The sequence below is a fragment of the Oryza glaberrima genome, chromosome 2, assembly GCF_000147395.1.
Source record: "Oryza glaberrima chromosome 2, OglaRS2, whole genome shotgun sequence".
Classification (NCBI taxonomy): domain Eukaryota; kingdom Viridiplantae; phylum Streptophyta; class Magnoliopsida; order Poales; family Poaceae; genus Oryza; species Oryza glaberrima.
In genome coordinates this window covers 7002280-7021686 of record NC_068327.1, presented here as the reverse complement: position 1 = coordinate 7021686, position 19407 = coordinate 7002280, and the positions used below count along the sequence as shown (strand labels likewise).

The window sequence follows — 19407 nt, the reverse complement described above, 5'->3', positions numbered from 1 at the left end:
TACCCCGCGGTAAGCCCGGTAACCGTGATAACCGCCGCGCGGTTACCGGCGGTATGGTGAACCATAGTCTGGACTGGAGTAGTAGTTAAGAACCACGACCGCGCCAAATAGGAGCCTGGATAGTTAAGAACTCAGAAGGATATGAGTAGTTTGATCAGCGGTCAGCCAACAGCTGCTTTTGCTTGGTCATTATCACCATTCACGCTCACTCATACGTCGTCACATGCTGTTCATCTTCTGCTTAATTAGCTTAGTTAATCTCCTGTTTTATCAGTCGCGCTTTTATAATTCGCAGTGCCAATGGCAACAACAAATGTAGTTAAGCTCGGTGTGCTGCGCACTACGCAACTAATTGACGCATACAACACATAACAAATCTCATCTGATGCTTATATGATGAAAGTCACAAGTGGTGTAGTTATTGGGAGTGTAGCGTGGCTCTGCCCTTCCCTCGGTTACGTTTAGCCGCTTTAGTACTTTCTAAGCTTTAGTTTACTTTTTTTTTCTCTTTCCTTGGCATAAGCCAGTCTGGTTGATTGCGTTGTATAACATAAACTTATTTTCTTCTAATATATTGACGTGTAATTATTTTACGCGTTCGTAAAAAAAATAAGTGGTGTATCAGCTAGTGGCTACGTGAGTTTACTCGTCAGGTTTTAAATTATAGTTATATGATTATTAAATATTGCGATCAAGAATTTACCCATGGTTTTTGTCCCATTAAACGTGCGTTACGTATCGGTGGGCAAGCGAGTATAGTGTGCGTATGTAGTGTGTATTGATAGGAAATGATTTTTTTTTAATAGAGGCAGTACTTCAGTGGTGCATACTCCTGCTTGGTCAAGATTAACTATGGTAGAAGTATTTATTTTATTTAAACAAATGGAGTAAAGATCGAATCAATAAACAATCACGCGGTCAACGATCTTGCATCATCCTTAGAAGATCATTCCAGTGTTAAAAGGTCTCCTCTACCTGTCACATGTATGTATCTATACGTGCAATGATTCGTTGGACTCCGTGAAATGTGTTGACTTTCCTCCCCTTCTTCCCAAGTTCCAACCCGTGCATTGCATGCATCTCCATCACAAACCAAAAAAACACCTCCAAATCTTTCTTTTTTGTGATTTTGGACTATTTAGGGTCATGTGTTCACGGCTAAGTATCCAATATCAAAATTTAAATGTACCAAAAAAAAGTTGTTCCTAAATTGTTGGTTTGCAGTGAGTGTGGTCCAAACATACCTTACAATTGTTCCCTAACCACATTTTGCCACATTTATAACCAATACTTTAGCTTAAACCATCCGTGGCAAATTAATCATGTGTTAAAAAGACATTCTAACATCTTTAACTTTAACTTTTTAAGGTATCTTAAATTAAAATCAAGAAATTGAGATCAAGGTGTGTCGCTAGTTTCCATCTTGATCTTAAACATGTGTTAGGAGACATATTCGTAGGGGGTGTGAGTGCGGTGTAAACGTGCGTAGTGGTGTATATCCGTGTCTGATAAATAAATGAAATTAAACTAAAAAATCAACATAATCTCACTTGACCTTTAATCATCTTTCTCACAAATAAATATATTACTCCGCTAAATTAAAATTTTAAACACCCAGAAGAGAGAAAAAAACCATCAAGCCGCCGGCACCAGCCAATCCAAGAACCCAACCATAAAAGGCGCGAGTCGCCTCATCTCTCATTAAAACTCAACTAATTTAAACTGTAGCAATCAATCGCCGCCGCCGCCGAGGACGACGACGACGACGAGGAGAAGCTGATCGTGATCGCGCGCGCATGGAGCCCCACATGGAGAGGGCGCTGCGGGAGGCGGTGGCGTCGGAGGAGGAGCGGCGGGAGCTGGAGGGCGTGGTGCGCGCGCACCACACGTTCCCGGCGGCGGAGCGCGCGGCGGGGCCGTGGCGGCGGCCGACGTGCACGTCGCTGGTGGCGCAGCGGGTGGACGCGCCGCTCGCCGCCGTGTGGCCCATCGTGCGCGGGTTCGCCAACCCGCAGCGGTACAAACACTTCATCAAGTCGTGCGAGCTCGCCGCCGGGGACGGCGCCACCGTGGGGAGCGTCCGGGAGGTCGCCGTCGTGTCGGGCCTCCCGGCGTCCACCAGCACCGAGCGCCTCGAGATCCTCGACGACGACCGCCACGTCCTCAGCTTCCGCGTCGTCGGCGGCGACCACCGCCTCCGCAACTACCGCTCCGTCACCTCCGTCACCGAGTTCTCCTCCCCCTCCTCGCCGCCGTCGCCGTCGCGGCCGTACTGCGTCGTCGTCGAGTCCTACGTCGTCGACGTCCCCGAGGGGAACACCGAGGAGGACACGCGCATGTTCACCGACACCGTCGTCAAGCTCAACCTCCAGAAGCTCGCCGCCGTCGCCACCTCCTCCTCGCCGCCGGCCGCCGGCAACCACCATTAGTGATTGATCATGGTGTAGTATATCCACATGCATGCGTGCATTCTGCATAGTGTTGCTTCTTCTTTTTTTTTTCTTTTTTGCTTCCTTTTTTTTCTCTACCTAAAAATTGAGTAAAGAGATGAGGTGTTTATAAATTATAAGTTTGAAATTATTTACTTATATTGCAATTCTGATGGGGTGATGACATCAAAAGAGGATGCAATGCAAGTTTGGTGTTAGTTTTAAATTTGTGTGTGTGTGTGTATATATACTAGTATTAATTACATCGTTATCTTGCAATGTCATCATGGTTATTGGTACTTCTCTATAGTTTGTTTTGTGGATCTATAAGATTTGGGAGTGGTTACTCATACTTTTGAGGAATCCCTTTTCTGTTATGCTTTTTCTGGGCTCAACTAATTTTCAGTTGGAAAAAGATCGATCACAAAGGACTGAAGGAAGAGCAAACAGTGCAAGTTGGTGTTCATTGCTAAAAGGATTGTTTTTTCTTCTTGGATATATTAATGCAATGAGCCTTTCATGTGCTTCATTTGATAACTTTACCCTCATTTTCTAGATTCAAGTTAGCGGACCTCACGATCGATATCATCAATCATCGCATTGAAAATCTTATCCCTTAATCTGCATTGGTTGCACTTATGGTTTATAAGCTGAGAAAAAAATGGCAAAGCAACAAAAAAAATTTTAGAGCGACTTAGAGCCTGTTTGGATTAGGGACTTTTTTTTTTAGTTCATGTCATATCGGATGTTGGGACACTAAGTATAAATATTAAACGTAGATTAGTGACAAAACCCATTCCATAACCTTGTACTAATTCGCAAAACGAATCTATTGAGCCTAATTAATCCATGATTAGCTAGCCTATGTGATGCTACAGTAAACATGTGCTAATTATGAATTATTTAGGCTTACAAAATTTGTCTCGCGAATTCGCTCTCATTTATGCAATTAGTTTTGTAAGTAGCCTATGTTTAATACTCCAAATTAGTGTCCAAATATCCGATGTAACAGGGAATAAAGTTTAGTCCTTGTATCTAAACTCCAGCTTACACTTCTTAGCGGTCGAAGAGTTAAGACGGAAAATAGAAAGGCACAATCGTAGATTCGTAGACACATTTTAGTGTAAATTCTGTGTTATACTATGTATAAACCCTTGATCTTATTTTTTTAGAAAACAAACTTTTATCATCTATATATCTCTTTTAGGTAGTTAAGTATAGATTAAGATTTATGAAAAAGACTATAATACCCCTCATTAAATGATGTATGGTTGAGAGTTGAGTGGTAATTAATTGAGGGTAGAATAAGAAGATATTTGAATGAAATGTGATGGATGGGACAAGTAGTATTTTAGAAGTTTAAGTGATAAGTATTTTAAAATAAATTTTGAATTCTAGAGAACAACTATATATTTTGAGACGGAGGTAAGTAAACCCTCTCATATATATAGTTGTATTTGAATTTTTACTTACGAATCTGTTGACCATAAATAAACAAGCCAGAAGAACTGCCACACAAGGAAATTGTTGGTGTTTCCGACATTTTGGCTATGGTAGCTATTATATTTTATAACTTCATTAGAAAAATGTTTTAAATAAAAACCATAGGTCATGTTCTATTCATTAGGTTCTGTCCATGCCACGTAATTATGCTTTATGTCACTTTAACGTATTTTCAGGAATCAATTTAGTCTGAGCAGAGCATGATAGCATTAATATCTAAACAACCAGATCCGCAGTATTTATTCCAGTTTTTTCTCCATTTTGATCACTTTAGTTAGCAGTGCGATAGTGCATGCTAGTTATATTGTACCTCCATGAGGAAAACAGATTTTCACCTGAATTATTTATCATTGATTATCTACTTAATTATACGGACAAATTAAAATAAACTTAACAAATAGTTTGCAATAAGTGGACTAAACAATGGTAGAAAATATTTAAGAAAACCTATCTCTAAGAGACGTGAAGTAAATAATATGCAACGACAATATGATGAAGTATTACCTTAAAACAGCGCGGAACAGTGATAAATTATGAATTATCTATTTAGCTTGGTTTGTAAATCTTAATACCACATCGTGTGACGAAAAACAGCCCGTAAAAATAATAGGGATCGAATTGTATTCATATTATTATGTTTGTTTTGTTGTTATCCACTCATCTGTATATATTAATTATTCTTATTAATGTTTTGCAGCAGCAGATCATGACCTAACGAATCATGTGTGTATCACAAAAAGGGCCAAGTTGCAACTAAAAAGTTGTGGCTAGCATTGCTTGGTAAACAAAGAAAAGCAACATCAAGAACCATTACTAACTCCATGCAAGGCAGAATGAAAAATAAATACTCAAAAGAAATTAATTTATTTTCTCTCTCTATATATGTGTAGGGCCCAGGAAATGGTCAACTTCCAATGACCCGCGAGCTAATACGTACTACCTCTGTTTTGTAATAGATAATGCCGTTGACTTTTTCTCACATGTTTGATCATTCGTCTTATTCAAAAATTTTATGCAAATGTATATGATATAAATCACACTTAAAGTACTATGAGTGATAAAACAACTCATAACAAAATAAATTATAATTACATAAATTTTTTGAATAAGACGAATGGTCAAACATGTGAGAAAAAGTCAACGGCGTCATCTATTAAAAAACGGAGGAAGTATATAATTATATACTTTATCTATCCTGGAATTAAATTAAGCCCACTATGTGGCTGCAGGAAAATATAACAAAAATAAATCGTCGATCGGTCAATTTATTGCAACGAAATTAAACAATATACAATAGGATGCCTCTAGAAACATAAGCAACTTGCATCTAAAAATATTGAGTTCATCGATCATGACACATAAACGTACAAGTTAAGCATTAAACACACGAGCACAAACAAAATAAATATTACTGTTAGCACATACTCCCTCCATCCCATAAAAAAGGAATATAGTACCGGATGCGACATATTCTAATACTATAAATCTGGACAAATATATGTTCAGATTCGTAGTATTAAGATGTGTCACATCCGATAATAGGTTGGTTTTTTAGAGACGAAGGGAGTACTTCCTCTGTAAAAAAACAAACCCTAGCATATCAAAAAATAATTAAGGAAAGAGAAAAAAAACTATAAACCCTTAATAACTGTAAAAGTTGTATTGATTAATAGGTAGGTGAGAAGTATTGAAGTAATAAAATTTCTCGATTTACAGATTGGTGGTAGGTAAGACGGTAGAAGTTGATTTATTTTGGGACAAATTTTAAACTCTAGGAGTTGATTTATTTTGGGACGGATTGAGTATATTTTCCTCTAGCGGTTTCAAAACAAAAAAATTCCTCTGGTAGATGGTACACACATTACCAAGTATAGATATATCCATCGCTGTGAATTAATGAGAAGAGTTTTTAAATTATTCTCACTGATTATTTTGAGTGTGATTCTAAGCAACTTGCATCTAAAAAATTGAGTTTATCATGACAATGGCAGATATCTGATCATTCCATAATTATGTATATACTGTATAAAAAATTCCCCATATTTTTTTAATAATTTCGTACCGTTAGTGAATCCTAGTAGTTTCTAGAAAGAACCACATGATTCAACGATATATACATTGCTCTCGTTGAATACGATTATTATATTTTATTAGTTGCTACATGCATTATCACCTTCTGTATTAACGTACACTTTGGACGTGTACTTATTACTTAATCTACTCATTGAGCAGTAGTAATATACACCCGTACGTGCAACTTATAATTAAGATAATCTCGTTTCATGCGGTAGTTTCACACAAGGAGAATACTGCTACAAAGTCAAAAAACTACTTTAATTTACAATTTGGTCAGATTCCAGCTAGTTTTTACTTAACTGGTCCATCGAATCTGCCGCAAATAAAGGATATATTTTGTAGGGGGGAAAATAAAGGACATATTTTGACCATGCCGTGTTTCATGATGTATATATATGAACTTGCAGTTTTCAAGATAATAAAAATTAAGTTCGCAGTATTTAAAACATTTCAGCAAGTTTCATAACTTCAAACTTCAGTAGCCTGCATGCATGCAATTAATATCGCAAATGATCAATCGATCGAGCGTGCTGTTTTAGGGCTCTTTTATTTTGAAGCCTAAATTAGGCTTACCAATATTTGGCAATTTCAATAGTATTTAGTGTCTATTTGGTTTGAAGCCAAATTTTGGTATGCCTAAAAAAATAGGCCATTTCAATAGTGAACTTAGGCTATTTTGGCTTCAATCCAAACACAACTTTGCCTTACCAAAATTAGTCATGCCAAAACTTGCCAAAATTTAGCATTGACAAAATTTGATAAGGCCTATTTAGGCCACAAACCAAACCAACCCTTATCTGCCGTCAGATGTCCTCGCGATTCGTGCTATTACGGCCCCGATACTCTCTTCTTTCTCCGGCACCCTCGGCTCGTGATGAGGTCAGACAAGGTGGCAAGGGGTGATTGTCAAAAGGCCCAGTGGGACCCACATGCAGAGACACTAGGGCAATGATCAATGCTGACGTGTCCATCTCGCAACACTACAGTGATGTAGAAACGATAAATTGGAGAAAGTACGAATTACCCCTTGAACAATCGCGGTCGTCTGAATTACCCCCCTGAACCACAAAACCGGACATTCTTCACCCTCAACTATGCAAACCGGACGAATTACCCCCTCAACCCAATACATGGGTGGTTTTGGTCTACGTGGCGTACACGTGGCAGTCTAGTCATCGTTTTTTTAATTAAAAAATTGTAGGACCCGCATGTAATTCTCTTCTTCCTCTCTCTCTCGCGCAGCGCGCACGGCGAGGACGAGCGCAGGGACAGGCGGTCGGCAGGAGGCTGCGCCGCATCGGCAAGAAGCCTCTGGCTGCCGAGGTGGATCTAGACGAGGACGACGCGGCGGAAGAGCGCGATGATGGTGCGGTGGTGCTCGGCAGCATTGAGCGAGAGGTAGCAGGCGAGGAGGTCCTGCAGGTCCTCCAGCAGCCGGACGCCATTGGTGCACAGCATCTCGATCATGCTGTCCACCAACTCCGGCTCCGTCAACTCCATCACCACCACCTCGCTCTCGTGCAGCCACATCCGTCGCCGCCACGGCCGTCGGCTCGGCCTCCCCATGCTTACCGACGACGACGACGCCGGCACCGGCGCCGGCATTGGTGTGCTGGCATTGTTGCTGTCGTGGCCGCCGCCGTTGCTGCCGACGCGCGCACGGCCGCCGACCCGAGCTCCATGCCTCATCACCGAGCTCGCATTTGGATCTGGGGTGGTGGAGCGGGATTGGTGAGTAGAAGGGGCTGGTGGAGCGGGATTCCCGGTCGCCATCTATGCCTGCGTCCTCGGTGGAACCGCGTCCGCCAGTCTCCGTCGCCGATCCTGGCGCAGGGAGGTGGGATGGGGCGCGGCACGACCGCTCGGAGGAGGAGCCGCGGTGGCGGCGGTGTCCCACCACGCGTCCCCGCACGCCACCGCCAAGGAGGAGCCCGCTGCCCACCATGCGTCCTAGCGTGCCTACGATGAGGAGAAGGAGCCCGCGGTGGCAGCGGTGTCCCACCGCGCACCGCGCGTCCCCACGCACCACCGGCGAGCAGGAGCCCACTGCCCACCGCGCGTCCCCATGCGCCCACGACAAGGAGGAGGAGCCCGCCGCCCACCGCGCGTCCCTGCGCGCCCGGTTGGCCTCCGCTTCCTTCGCCGGCTGCCGTCGTCCTCGGGCCCCCTTCGCCACCCACAACTGGCTCTGCCCCCCGCGCGCCGCCGCCGTCCTCACCTCGCCAATCAAATCAACGATGCCTCCGCCTCTGCCTCCGCGCCGACGTCCGCGCCGCCACGCTCGCCTCACCTCGCCGACCGCACACGCCAACCGCCCATCCCCGTGCTCGTCCTCGCCGTGCGCGCTACGTGAGAGAGAAAAGAGCGAGAGAGAGAATAGAGAGAGAGGAAGAAGAGTATGACTGGCATGCCCCACAATTTTTTATTAAAAAAACGCTAACTGGACTGCCATGTGTACGCCATATAGACCAAAACCACTGTCGATTGGGTCAAGGGGGTAATTTGTCCGGTTTACATAGTTGGGGTTGAAAAATGTCCAGTTTTGTGGTTCAGGAGGTAATTCGGATGATCGTGATAGTTCAGGGGGTAATTCGTACTTTTTCCTTAATATAAAGTTAGGGCACGAAAGAAAAAGACAATAACACATGATTATGATTAATTGAGTTTTAGTTACTATAAATTTGAAAAATAAATTTATTTGATATTTTGAAACAACTCCTATATAAAATAATCTCACGTAAAATATGTCTTAACAGTTTTTAAAAATATGCTAGTAATAAAAATCGAGCTAAAATCTGCAGGTTAATCACCACCGTACGTGCTCAATGCATCAAATGAATCGCATGAACGAGTCTACCTTAAAACAAGAAGAAAAAAAATAGACAGAGAGGGCCACTTAATAACGTGATTAGCACAGGATTAATTACTGCATTCCCAGCTAATGACGCATCTGGTGGCTCAGCTAATCACGTGATTAGCCCTTGCCAATCTCGTACATCCTGCGTGCCAGCTCATCGCATCTCGAACTGGCACTGGCAGCTCATCGATCTTCCCGCGAATTGTGCGAAGAACTGGGCCGGGCTCATGCCCTTTGGCCCATTAGGCCTTTCTCCTTTACCGGAGGCTTTTGTTAGTACGATTTTGCCCTTACAGCAAACGTTTAATAGTAGAACTCACCACTTACTACAGATCCATGGAATACCTAACCTGTATAACAGGTTTGCTAGTATAAGGTTAGCTCTATTTTTTTTTCTTTTCTCTCTTTCTCACACTATAAATTAAATGCATATTTTTGAAGCATGTCTAGAGCTAACTCTTCAATGAGAGCCAACACTCTCATTTTTCTTTATCTATCTTACACACAAGCATATAACTTATTTATAAGTCACTATTATCTTTATAATTATATCGTCTATGTAAAATGTGTGTCAGTATGTGTGTGTGAGAGAGTGTGGTAGCACGGAATCCTGCGCAAGTAAAAATTAGGTGGATTTATTTTGTTGCTTTGCTAGACTTAAAATGCTAAGTATTACTTTCGTCTCAAAATAAAATTATTTTTCACCCATCTTACACGTAACAATACAAAACCAAAAAAAAAGAAATACCCTTATAATCAAATCCCACTACAACTATTACTCAATTTATCTACTTCCAATACAATTATTTTTTTTTACTTTCACAAACTCTGATACAATGATTACTTAAAAAGAACTTATTTTTTGATAATTGAAAGAAACTAAAGATTAACTTATTACGGAACAGAGGAAGCAACAATTTGCATATAGATCAATTATCCAGCGGATAGAAACGAAACAGATGAGATGGCAGAGCTTATTATTATAAATTTTATTAGTAGAGAGTGTGTGTGAGTTACACCATGCATATTTAATCATCCAAAGTTTAGAAAAAAAAAATTAAGATAGCATACTCGCGCCATTTCGAAACCTTGAGGGTTAAAACCACGCAACTCTTACCACTACACTATCAATTGCATCTTCAAATACAGCTACCTTTATATATGAATTAGGATGAGTAGATTTGTGGGAGAATATCTAATATGGTCTCTAAAGTTTCACTCCTGGGTCATTTTAGTCCTTAATTCATATTGTTCAAACAAGTACTTTAAATTTGTCATATGAGCTAATATAGTGCTTGGTCTCACCAAAACGCCACATGGACATGACATGTCACCTTCCTATGCAAAATCTATATGATTTGTCCAATTTACCCTTACGCATAGGAAAATAAAAAACAAAAGGAAAAATTTTAAAAATATATATATGGTATATGTAAGAGAAAAAATATACCTCAAAAGGGTGAAAAAAGAAGTATTTTTTCCTATGGTTATGTCTAATTCACCATTATATTTATTTTTCTATGATATATATAAGGGTAAATTGGACAGTTCATCATAGATTTTGTATGAATGATGACATGGCATATCCATATGATGATTTTGGTGGATCCAAGGACTATTCTAGGCTTTATGACAAAGGTTAAGGATTTCTTTGGACCATTTAAAAGGTTAGAAACTAAACTGATCCTACAGAGAAACTTTAGGGACTAAAGTAGCTATTCTCCCTAGAATTGTAAAGTAAGCTAAGAAAATTCAATAGCATTAAATACACTTACTATGAACTTAGTATGAAGACTTTTGGATAAGACATTGCCCCTATTATTCTTAACAGACCACTATGTTTTAATGGTAGCGGGTATCTTACTACCACCGTTACCAAACTTACCACCGCTATTTAAGTACTAGAACTTAAAATGGATCTACAGAGGCCAGGAAGAATAAAGAGGGGAGGTAGCCAACAACAAGGAGACAAGAGTCACAAGACAGTGCTCATCAGTGTACCGTGATGCAGACTGAGGATGAATCACATCCCCGTTGTATTTGGACCCATATATATGTGAACAAATGTACTCTCCATTCGACGACACTGGTAGTACACTATACATAAAACATGGGTGACCATGCCATCCTATCCTCCTGCTGCTGCATGACATGAGCCGTCAGCTCAGAACACAACGCTAACAATATTCCTGCACGGCCAAGTGGCATCACATCCCTCTACTGCACCTTCAGTTGGCAGACATTATTATATCGTTCAGATTTTTGGGTCTTTCTTTTGCCATTGTTTGGCACCTTTTTTTAGGGGAAAAAACCTAGAAATCGATCTATATTATGCATACAGTAAATATCCGTGATATTATTATTTATCCGTAAATAAAGAGATTTGCTTCGGTCAAAAAAAAATACCTCGTTGTACTTATCTTGATGTTCGTTTTGCTGGACCAGAGCAAATCTCGTAAATAAAACACTAAACCGGCCTCTTCTCATCATCTTTAGACACTACGGTTTAAATGGATATGGATTCTCCACGGTATTGTAGGAGTATTTAAAGTCAATGAGATGGGAGCTTAGACGATACAAGTAAGCCCACATATCAGTGGCTCTCATTACCCTAATAGTACTGTAAAGAGTCCTTCATGAAGATCATGAAATCAGTTTCACAGGATTTTATAGTTCGATATCAACAGGAACCATACTATGTTCCAGACAGGCTAACAGGGTCTATTGCTAAATGAATCCCTGGTATTTTTGCTCCAATGAACTGTCAACTCTAACACGCATTACGAGTGGGATGTTTGCTTGAGACATGAGAACCACGTTTGTGGCATTCACCTTTAACCAAGTTAGCCTAGGTCCACATCGGTTGTCCATATTGTCTAATAAACTAAAACAGCTTATAGGGGAATAAAAAGTAATTTATAGGTAAAATTTTTATATATGTGTTATTAGCGATTTAAAAACCAATGCTGAAAAAAAAACTATGTTGAAAATATCTTAAAATCAACTGCAAAATTAAATTTGAAAATTTAAATTTTAGCTTTTGCTTTATCTCCTTAGGGTAACCGATGGGGCTCATTGTATTTGGCTGTTACCCCACTTTGCTATAATTTGCCACATGTGTGGCCACGTAAATGCATGGATTGCCCCACTCTGCCAAAACTTTTGTTGTAAAGTGAGAATATCATCAAAACAACATTTAAAATTGTTGTTCCCTCCATGCTAAAATATAAATAGTTCGGAATTTTTTCATGCGAGAACTAAGGAGAGGGGCGTTTATAATTGGTTAAAATAAGAAAGTAGATGGGCAACATGTAATGGTGAAATTACACATGTATCGAGTAATTCCCATGGTTTTATTCTCCGTAGGATTAATATTGCAATCATGTATTTTTTGTATTCTTATTCTTTTTTGGATTCATATAATTCAAAGAAGACCTAAATACCAAAAGTTGCTATACTTTGAATGGAGGTAGCACGGTTCATAGGGCCGAAACCGAAAACATCACACGTGCTCTCATGTGGCGATCCGTGGACGAAACCTGGAACAAGAAATACTCCAGCTAGCTAGAGCCTAGATGTTCAGGTAGCTGGATTCAGTGCTGCAAATGCAGATAAACCAGCACCACATTTTTGTACCTTGGCAATCCCAAATCCATTCAAATTTCACTTCATAGATGCATGATTACCCGATGGATCCATGCTAAAGAGGTCATCCTCCCATTCGCGCTAGCTCCAGAAATACTTTACTGCTCCCCTTAAAAAATACTCCATCCGTCCTATAATATAAGGGATTTTGAGTTTTTCGTTGAACTATTTGACCACTCGTCTTATTCAAAAAAATTTGTGCAAATATAAAAAACGAAAAGTTGTGCTTAAAATACTTTAGATAATAAAGCAAGTCACAAAAAAAATAAATAATAATTCCAAAATTTTTTGAATAAGACAAGTGGTCAAACAGTTCAAACAAAAACTTAAAATCCCTTATAATATGGGACGGAGGGAGTATAAGGATTTCTAGAATTTAAATTTTATACCATAATATAAATGTATTTTTGTGCTAATTCCAATGAATCCCATCATTTCAATGATTCCATAGCCAATCAAATGCACAATGTGAAAATATGAGCGGATCTTGAGGCCCTAAGACGTATGCAATTCAAAAAAAAAAATTGCCAACCTCAGAACTATTTACTAAATAACCTAAATATCCTTATAATTTGGAACCGAGGTAGTACTAACAACAATCAATCCCAAATTTTTTAACTGATTTTTTTACTGCAGCCTACTCAACTGAAAACTCAGCAATTCGCATCGATCTCCCAATGAGGTGCTCATGATCTACCGCGAAATGCGATCACTGCACCGGCAGCTTTTATATATACTGAAACCATCGAATTAAACTGAGTTACAATTGGTGATCGATAAATAGATCAATGGCATTGATTGATCTTAATCCGCAGCTAACATCGCCATCAAACCAAGCCAAAGCTCTTACTGGTTAACTGACCACATCTTGGCTGTTCATATGCTCCATTGCTAGAGCTTGATTTCCAGCACCACCACCCGAGCTCCTCTTCAGCTCCTCGCACATCTCCTCGATCATTGGCTTCCATAGCCGAACTCGAGCGTTTATGAACCAATTCGACACCTACCATCGCCGCGCAAATCGACCGAATCAGCCACGGAAAATCAAAAAAATCATGCTAAAATGTAGTACAACAAATGTGTTTTCAGATAATATAATTCAGCCAAGAACATGATCATTGGGTCTATGATTTATCATCTTTGCAGTTTTGTTTCGTCGAAAATGCGGAGAAGCGTTTGGTTTTCGAATCATTTTTGTTTGACAAAAGTTTGGAAATGAGTTGTATATAGTACTCCCTTCGTTTCTAAATATTTGACACCGTTTACTTTTAAAACATGTTTGACCGTTCTTTTTATTCAAAAAATTTGAATAATTATTAATTTTTTCCTATCATTTGATTTGTTGTTAAATATATTTTTATGTACACATATAGTTTTACATATTTCATAAAAATTTTTGAATAAGACGAACGGTTAAACATGTTTTAAAAAGTTAACGGCGTTAAATATTTAGAAAGGGAGTATTACCTGGTTCCTGCTGAGGCCGCTCCTTGCTGCGAGCATCTCCTTCTCGCTGTCTTTCGGATACCTGACGCAAGAACACCAAAAATGAATCGAATCAGATTGTTTGATGAAGGTGTTCGATCAAATGCGTGATGTGGCAAGATCGGCGTCAATGGCGGCGTGGGTGGTGCTTACGGGCGGAGGAAGTTCTCGAACATCCAGGCCTTGAGGACGGCGACGGACTTCTCCGGGAGGCCGCGCTGCGGCCGCCAGCACTGCTGCTCGCCGCGCCGCAGCTGCTGCACCGCCCAGTGCTTCTGGATGAACGCCGACTCCCAGCTCCGCTCCCTCTCGCCGCCGGTCACCGCCGACGACGACTCGCCGCCGCGGCAAGGCCTGCCGGCCGCGGCGGCGGCGGACATGATCTCGCCGGCAATGCGGCGCCTCAGGCCGTGGTACATTGCCGACACGGCGCGGTGCGCGAACGGCGCGCAGATGCTGCTGCTGCTCATCCCGGCGGCGCGCGCCGTGGCGTGCGTCAGGGTGTTGAACCTCGCCGTCGTGCTCTGGATCTCGTCGAGGCATTGGTTGTACTTCTGATCCATCTGCGCATTTGAATTCGTATCGTCGTCAAAAGATGGTTTCAAATTTGATTCGAAATGGTAGTACGAAATTTGCTTGAACTGATGCCTCGGGAGTCGTGTGGAGAAGGGCGAGCTCACCAGCTGGAGCATGGTGAGGAGCTCGCTCCTGAGCCGCTGAGCCGAAGCGTCGCCGCCGCCGTGCGTGTGCTCGCCGGAGGAGGCGATGAGCTGGTTGTTGGAGCTCACGGCGGACGACGGCGCGCCGCCGGCCACCGAGCAGCTCGACGGCCTCGAGCCGCCGCTGTCGACGCCGCTGGCCGAGTCGGCGGCGGCGTCCGCGACGCCGCCCAGCACGCAGCCGACGGCGTCGTTGAGCACCTGCTGCGCCACCGCGGCGTATCGGGACCGCGCCACCACCACGGCGAAGTTCGCCGCCGGGAAGTACGGTACGAGCGGCGGCTCGGGCTCCACCACCACCACCCTGCTCATCTGCGTCAGCCCGGAACGGCTCGCCGCCGACGAGCACTGGTCGCCGCCAGCGTTGAGCATGCTGTCCGAGGACGACTTGGAGCACAGGCTCAGCGACAGCTCGCTCGCCGCCGCCGCCGCGGACACGAAGCCGGCAGCCTCCGGCACCCCGGCGAGGTAATACGAACCACCGTGCACACCGGCGTTGCTGCTGCTCCAGTTGCAGCTCGGCTTCCTCGCCGACGTCGAGCACCACCCCGCCGCCATGTCGCCCGGCTGGCCGTGGCCGAGGCACGCGAGGCTCACCGCGCCGCCGGAGCTGTCGCCGACGGCGACGTCGTACCCGCCCCCCATCTCCTCCTCCGGCGGCGTCGTCGCGCCGAGGTAGTCGCCATGCCCGTGCGCCGCCGCCGCCGGCGCGGCGCCGAACAGCTGGGTCGCCAGGGACGCGAGCACGAGGTTGTTCGCCGCCGCGAAGTGCGCGCCGACGTCCATCGCCGCCGCCGCCGCGTCGCCGTAGCCGAAGCTCCCGCCGTGATCATGCGGCGGCGCCATGGCCGGATGGAACAGCGGCACGTCGGCGCCATTGCCGCTCGCCGCCATGAAGTAGCCGCCGTTCATGGCGGCGTCCACCGCACCGAGCTGCGAGAACGATGGATTGCCGCTCATGGCCGCCTCGGAAATCTCCAAGAATTGCAGAAACTAGTGATAATAATCAAAACCTGAGAAGAAGAAGAAGAACAGCAGCAGCACACACGCATCAGACATTCAGACACACTGTTCTTCACGAGATTTGTGTTGTTCTTTTGACAAATCAGGCTTGTACTAGGTGTACCCTTGAAATCAAAGTTTTTGATCTTTTCATCTACTACCACTTTTAGTTTTTACCTTCACAGTAGCAAAAGAATCAACAGTACAAGCCACAAATAGATCCTCACAGAATTGTTCCATTGGAACAAAAAGAGATTCAATCTTGCAACTAACATACAACTGATCTTCCAACTTTTAAAACAAGAATCTTTTCTTTTTCTGTTCTCATTTGATAAATTCATAAAATACCAGATGAACTGATGCATGGTGAATAACACAATGCATCACAAAGATGAACAAAAGGAGCTGATACCAGAGGTAGAAACCAAGAAGACAGTGCAGCTTGAGTTGTTGAGCACACTTGCAGGACCTAAAATGGAAAGATGAAGCCTTCCAAAACCCAAAGAGACCAGCTTCCAGCTTCTACTTCTACTAGGAACAAGGAAACAATTGGGGCAGGGAGAAGTGTTATCAACTTATCACTCACTCACTACAAGTAGTATCAGGTAGGCCTAATGACCACCAAAGAGAAAGGGAAAGGGAAAAAACCAATGCAAACATCTCAAGGCCAGCAAGGGAGCAGCTCTCCCTGACCTTGACACTGGGTCAGAAAATTTTTTGGCCTTGGAGGAGAGGCTATCAAAGAACCAATGGGCCCTACTCAGGAGGCAAAGTGCCAATGACAAGGTGTTGGTGCCCATACACAACTAGTAGTAGCTCACTCATTATACTACTGTAGGAGTATTATAGATGCCGAGTGATTCACTATCCGATTAAAACCATTTATAAACCGATAAAATATAGATAAATCTTGACAAAAATTTAAATTTAGTTTGAAAATTTTAAACTTGACCAAAAGACCGAGTAGCTTGTAGCTTTCTGACCTGGTCAAGAAAGTTTGGATTTCACCGGTTTTCATCGGTTTTGTAAACACGGGGGCATACACCTATGGCTTATTACTACTTCCTCCGTTTCATAAAAGATCAACCCGGAATAAGATGAGACATTTTATAGTATAATGAATCTGAACATACCCAACATCATATCTCATCCTAGTTAGGAGTAGATTTTTTATGGGACAGAGAGGAAGGGAGAAGGGTGTAAAGGAGGAGTGGTGCCAAAAGCATATGGGATTTATCACCTAATGATTGGTCACTGGGGAGGCAAACCATAGGCTCATTGGTCAGTTATCCTAATCCAAAATACAACATTGCATTATAAAAATGTGGATCATGCATGTGCCTAAAATCTACTAAATGACTGTCCCACCACTCATCCTCTACTACAGTTAAACAGTGCTGGCACTGAGAGACACTCAAACAAGCAAGGTAGGTTTCGCTTAAACTAATCAAAATCCATTCATGGAAGGAAGCATGCAGCACTGTGTGAGAGAGATCCAAGAACCAGGACAAGACTCAAGAGGATTATACTCCTAGATTTACCTGTCTATATAGGGGGATAGGGATGAAGTTGCTTGCACACTTTGATTCTTCTCTTGCAGTCTTTGCTTGAGCAAACAAACACAAGCAAAAATGCAAAAAAAAAAAAATGTTTGGGAGGCCAGAGGCAATGGGTCCAAGGATGCTGCTTTATATGGCCTCTTTTCAGCAGGGTGTGGGCAAGGCACTGCAAAACTACAACAAGGGCACTCCTCCCTGGGGGGCTGTGTGCCTGATCATGCATATCAATCAGAGATGGATGCATGCAAAAGCTCTGATCTTGTTGTAACACAAGAAGACAAGAGAGAGAGAGAGAAGGGAAGAGAGAAAGAGCATTGTGGGCTAGTGTTTGTGAAAGTTGTGGGATCATTGAGCACTACACTTTGTGCAGGCTTTTGAAGGACACACCTCTCTAGTTCTCTCTAGTATGTGCATGCTTTCTCTATTCTAAAATAAAAACATTCTGGCATCTTGAGAAAACTTTAGTACTAAAAAATATTCAAGTGTCCCTTAATAGAAAAAAAAGCATTGGTCGGTAGGTAAATAAGATATATTAAATAAATAAAAATTCTCAATTTATGAATCAAGGATAAAAATCAATTTCTTTTAAAACAGGAAAATACTCCACATCTTTGTTGCTTTGGGCATGTTCACTTTTCTGCAAAAAAAAAACTTATCATTTGTTGGTAGAGCCAAGTATTAGCAATCTCAATCTTTGATAAGGTAAAAAAAAAATGTGAAGGTGGTGTTTGCTTTGATACCTTACTAAATTTTGTGTAGTTTTTATCAGTGGAAGGTTTCGGAATTATTGATAGAGTTTGGCAGATAATACTACCTCCGTTTCACAATGTAAGTCATTCTAGCATTTTCCACATTCATATGGATGTTAATGAATCTAAATGGATATATATGTCTAGATTCATTAACATCAATATAAATGTGGGAAATGCTAGAATGACTTACATTGTGAAACGGAGGGAGTACAATGTAACAATCCTATTTTAAATTTATTAACTTATCAAAATTTGATACTACCTATGTCCTAAAATAAGTTCATTTTTATCCATCCCACACATACCAATACAAACTCAAAAATACTAGAATACCCCTAGTTTATCAAATTTCAATGCAATTATTACCACTTTATCTACCCTCAATACAAATATACCATTATAACATATTTTCATAAACTCTGATGCAATAAACACTCTAAAGTTAACTTATTTGTGGACAAATGAGAGGGGGGTAAAAATATGGGATCGAGGAAGTAGTAAGGCCGAGTTTAGTTCCAAACTTTTTTTTTTAAACTTTCAACTTTCCATCACATCGAAACTTCCCTACACGCACAAACTTCCAACTTTTCCGTCACATCGTTTTAATTTCAATCAAACTTCTAATTTTAACGTGAACTAAACACACCCTAAGGTTTATTTTGGTAGTGAATTAAAAAGTCATTTGTTTTTTTTAAGAGACACACATGCACGACACACACCTCACCTCAGCAGTCAGGCAGTCACCAGTCACCACACCAGGTTGATGTTTTCATTTCTGTGTGCTCTGTGCAAAAATGATCAAGCTAGGCAGGCAGGGCAGGGCAGGCAGGCAGGCAGCCAAAAGATCTGGAATCTCTGTGCAGGGCTGAGAGCTGAGGCTGAGGGCAGCAGCTGCCTGCTGTGTTGGCAGTCTGGCAGAGGCTGTGCTCCTCTCCTCATCAGCACCAAAAATTGCCACACACCTTGAGACAAACGAGTGTACTACTCCTACTGCCCAGTGCCCACAGTAGCACTAGCATCCTCCTATTGGAGGAGTAAACTGCATTTGTTCATCACAAATTCACATTTGTTCATCACTTATATTATTATATACTATTCACCAAGGTAATACTAGTACTCTAGTACTATTACTACTCCCTCTGTCCCAAAATAAGTGCAGTTTTAGCACTGTTCATGTCCAACGTTTGACTGTTCGTCTTATTTAAAAAAAGATTATGATTAGTATTTTTATTATTATTAGATGATAAAATATGAATAGTACTTTATGTGTGACTAATTTTTTTAATATTTTTCATAAATTTTTTAAATAAGACGGATGGTCAAAACGCTCAGCACGCATATCTATGGCTGCACTTATTTTGGGACGGAGGTAGTACTACA

The 19407-nt window shown here is 42.0% G+C and overlaps 2 protein-coding genes across 4 annotated transcripts; one reads left to right on the top strand and one right to left on the bottom strand.

Moving 5' to 3' along the window:
- The first annotated feature begins 1478 nt into the window (after positions 1–1478).
- LOC127763569 (abscisic acid receptor PYL9-like) lies at positions 1479–2876 on the top strand. Its single transcript, XM_052288306.1, has one exon. The coding sequence runs from the start codon at positions 1797–1799 to the stop codon at positions 2427–2429; it is 633 nt and encodes a 210-aa protein (XP_052144266.1). The 5' UTR covers positions 1479–1796; the 3' UTR covers positions 2430–2876.
- Positions 2877–12015: 9139 nt separating this feature from the next.
- Positions 12016–17575, bottom strand: LOC127764791 (homeobox protein ATH1-like). 3 transcript variants are annotated; one of them, XM_052289705.1, is made up of 5 exons: positions 15728–17243; positions 14676–15647; positions 14149–14558; positions 13978–14038; positions 12016–13513 (listed from the first exon to the last, which is right to left on the bottom strand). In XM_052289705.1, exons 1-5 carry the CDS (start codon positions 15764–15766, stop codon positions 13364–13366), a joined length of 1632 nt encoding a protein of 543 aa, XP_052145665.1. In that variant the 5' UTR covers positions 15767–17243; the 3' UTR covers positions 12016–13363. The 3 variants fall into 3 exon arrangements, with proteins under 3 accessions (XP_052145665.1, XP_052145667.1, XP_052145666.1); XM_052289707.1 differs by lacking the exon at positions 15728–17243 and adding an exon at positions 17258–17575 and having other exon boundaries at positions 12020–13513; positions 14676–15727; XM_052289706.1 differs by having other exon boundaries at positions 12023–13513; positions 14676–15727; positions 16129–17241.
- Between the last annotated feature and the right edge of the window lie 1832 nt (positions 17576–19407).

Coding starts and splice junctions, on each gene's coding strand:
- LOC127763569 (XM_052288306.1), top strand. CDS start 1,797: ATGGAGCCCCACATGGAGAGGGCGCTGCGGGAGGCGGTGGCGTCGGAG.
- LOC127764791 (XM_052289705.1), bottom strand. CDS start 15,766: ATGCGTGTGTGCTGCTGCTGTTCTTCTTCTTCTTCTCAG. Junction 14,039..14,148: donor TTCGAGAACTTCCTCCGCCC/GTAAGCACCACC, acceptor TTCTTGCGTCAG/GTATCCGAAAGACAGCGAGA. Junction 13,514..13,977: donor GCGGCCTCAGCAGGAACCAG/GTAATACTCCCT, acceptor CGGCGATGGTAG/GTGTCGAATTGGTTCATAAA.